Source organism: Apaloderma vittatum, unplaced genomic scaffold, assembly GCF_000703405.1.
Source record: "Apaloderma vittatum isolate BGI_N311 unplaced genomic scaffold, ASM70340v1 scaffold44584, whole genome shotgun sequence".
Lineage (NCBI taxonomy): Eukaryota > Metazoa > Chordata > Aves > Trogoniformes > Trogonidae > Apaloderma > Apaloderma vittatum.
The window spans coordinates 14,704-17,773 of record NW_009711809.1 but is presented as its reverse complement, the minus strand read 5'-3'; the positions used below and the strand labels follow the sequence as shown (position 1 = coordinate 17,773).

The 3,070-nt window shown below is 37.9% G+C and overlaps 1 protein-coding gene across 1 annotated transcript; it reads left to right on the top strand.

Moving 5' to 3' along the window:
* Positions 1-115: 115 nt before the first annotated feature.
* LOC104272675 (kininogen-2-like) lies at positions 116-2,413 on the top strand (the record flags this gene model as incomplete). The annotated part of the gene is made up of 2 exons (XM_009867736.1): positions 116-205; positions 1,700-2,413. Coding segments are annotated over 2 exons (804 nt in total), but the record flags the coding sequence as incomplete, so codon positions are not given.
* Positions 2,414-3,070: the final 657 nt, after the last annotated feature.

Genomic DNA, 3,070 nt, shown 5'->3' with positions numbered 1-3,070 from the left:
TATAGATATAAAATTATATAAATATATATAAAAATAATTTTTTTTTCATGCACAACTCCCTCTGTGTCTGATGTTTTTTGTTGACTTAATGTGTTGATTTCTGTTTTGTCAATAGGCACCGTTGCCATGTGAAGCACAAATTCACGTGATCCCATGGGAGAATAAAATCTCACCCCAGGTTAACTGCTCTAAAGAACGGACAATGGTATGACTCCTCTTCATTACCCATCTTCATAAGTAGAGCACAGAACAAAGGCAGTCACTAAATTCCTTACCCATTCCAAATTATCCCATATTTTGTAGCAAAAATAAAGGAACATGTAGTTCTAAACGAATTCAGTAATGACACACTCTTCCCTCTCACCTTCTAACCTCAGCAACTGGTTACATCAAAGGAAGTGTCACCCCAAGGCGAGGCCGTGGTGCCACGGTGGTTACGGAGCCGTGAAGGCGACAGACCGTCTGCGCCTTGCAGACCATTCTCCTTTGCGTTATCAGTCACGCTCTGAAGTATCACACCCCATCAGCTCCTTTGAATTACTGTTCATATTAGGCTTAAAAATTGAGACCAAAATGTATTTGGCAACACAATAATTATACGGCACATATTTCAAAAGCATCTGTGAATTTTTTCATCTTAGTGCAGTAGCAGATTTCCTGCCACGAATTGTCAATCTCTGCAGGAAGAGCTTTTAGTTTCCTCCTGCCCAGCTCCATGATTAACCAGCCCTAATAATAAATCTTTTTTATAATCAGAACTTTGCTAGTTCTGATGTTTTCAGATTTTTTTAATAAATTTTCCCCAGTGAAGAAAAGATACGCTGAATAAAGGGAGATTGATTAATGTGCATTCATAATCAGTAACTTCACTGTGTTCGGCACGTTCAGAACTACCTATTCCCTTGTTACGTACCTATATCTATACTAATAAATGTCTGTCCTCTTTGTTTTCACTGCAATATTGCATGGCAACTTTCGAATTTAGCTCCACTCCAAACAATTCTAATTTGCAGTTAGATAATGATCAGACAGAAATGAAACCCATGCTGGGTGGTGACTGTACGCCATGCATTCACTCTTTGTCTTACAGTTGACCAGTGACAGGGAAATAGAGATTGCCCAGTAATAACTGCATTTTTCATATTATCAGCTTTAACCTCTATGTGTTATTTCTAAGCAGCATTACAAAACGCATATGTCAAATATAGAAAGAAAAAAATGAATAGTTACACTTCATATAACAAAATGACCCAGATCTTTCGTATATTCTGGTATTGAGACTACTCAGAGATGTGTCAGCCTTTAGCATAAATTGATTTTGTACACCAGAGTGTTACACTCATTTAATAAGCACAGGGACATTTAGTGCTAGAAATCAACTGTATTGTTCATAAATTAAAACCAGTACACATTTTCCTCTCTATAGTATCATTCCCATGTTAAACTGGTAGGATTTCAGTGATATATAAATTGCTCTTTTAACATATAACAGCTAAAATACTTTGAAGTTATTTCTGAAGACATTTATGTTTCCATGCTTATCACAGATAGAAAAGATAATTATCTAGTTAATTTTAAAAATCTGATAACCTATTTTTCCTACATGTCACATGTACTGCAAGGAGCCTCCTTCAGAATTTCCCAAATCTGAAACTATTGTTCTCATACATGTAACAAATATGACTATTATGTCTTTCAGGCTGTACTTGTAAGAAGGCCTCCCGGATTCACACCTTTCCGAAGCTTTGCTCTACTACAGGAGCCAAACAAAATTTTATCCTCTGATAAAAATGAAGAAGAAGGACAAAGACCTGGTAAAGAAATGAGAAAAGATGGTAGGCAGGAACCTGAAGGTGAAGGTGAACCTGAGCATGAACACGGGCATACACATGGGCATAAACACGGGCACGGACATAAAAAGCATCATAAGTCTGACAAAAGGCACAGGCATGAAAATGGTTGTGGGCACAGAACTGGCCATGGGTGTGGGCATAAAAAACACAGTAAAAATGGTAAACATAAACATTCAACCCCCAAATCTTCTGAGGAGTCCAATGAAAGAGGTTTTAATCAAAACGAAACCTTCCCAACATCCCATGCTGAAAGAGCATCAGAGCTAGTTAACCCAGGGGTTGCAAGAAAAGCAACCAGCACACCTGCAGAACCACTAATTCTTCCTGATACTTCTTTATTTAATGGGTTGCCAGATCGCCCAGAACCTCGTCACCCTAGATGTCCTGGAAAACCATGGAAATCAATTATGGACCCTCCAGCTCCTTCTAGCTTTCCCAGAGAATTCACAGACGAGGATCTCTTGCCTTCGACAGCAGAGAACATCAATCCAGCAACAGAAAGCTCAACGCCTCCCCCAGAATTAGATTTTGACCTCTCAGACGCTCTAAGCACAGAGTGAAGCCGTGCAGCAGATCTCACTGTATTGTCTTAACAATGTCACAAAGAATTTTGCAGATTACATGGAGAATCTCAAGTAAATATGAGTAAGACAAAAGCAAGCCAATGCAGAGCAAAGAAGCCTTTCTTAGAAACCTGAAATAATATTTCTCTAATTTACCGGAGTGAATCTTTAAAAGAACAAAATTAAATAAAGAAACTTGTTTTACCTGTCAAATTCTTTAAATAAATTAATATTACTACAAGTCTATCACTAGCAGGTCGTTCTGTTGAATGAGGTAACAGGGACAGCTAAGAGAATTCCAAATAAAGCAGCTTTACTGTTCCCTTTGCGTATTAACTACACAGCAAAGGCACTATGATTGACGGATTTTCATGGGACAGAGGTGCACAGATATTACAGATCTGAGGAAAAAAATGCAAACATTTGAGTTACCTAGTTTTTGTTTGCCTTGTTCCCTCATTAGGTAGTGTGTGACTTGGAGATTGGACTGAATTTTCCACTCTGGGTATCTCTCAAAGGTTGAGTTTTTGGTGGGATACATTAGCTAAAAAGCATCAAATATTTGTGGTAAATCAAAATACTTTTTCCTTCTGTGTGGATCCAATCATGTATTCAGCTGAAAAAACACCTAGCAATAAATAAATGCTTTAATGC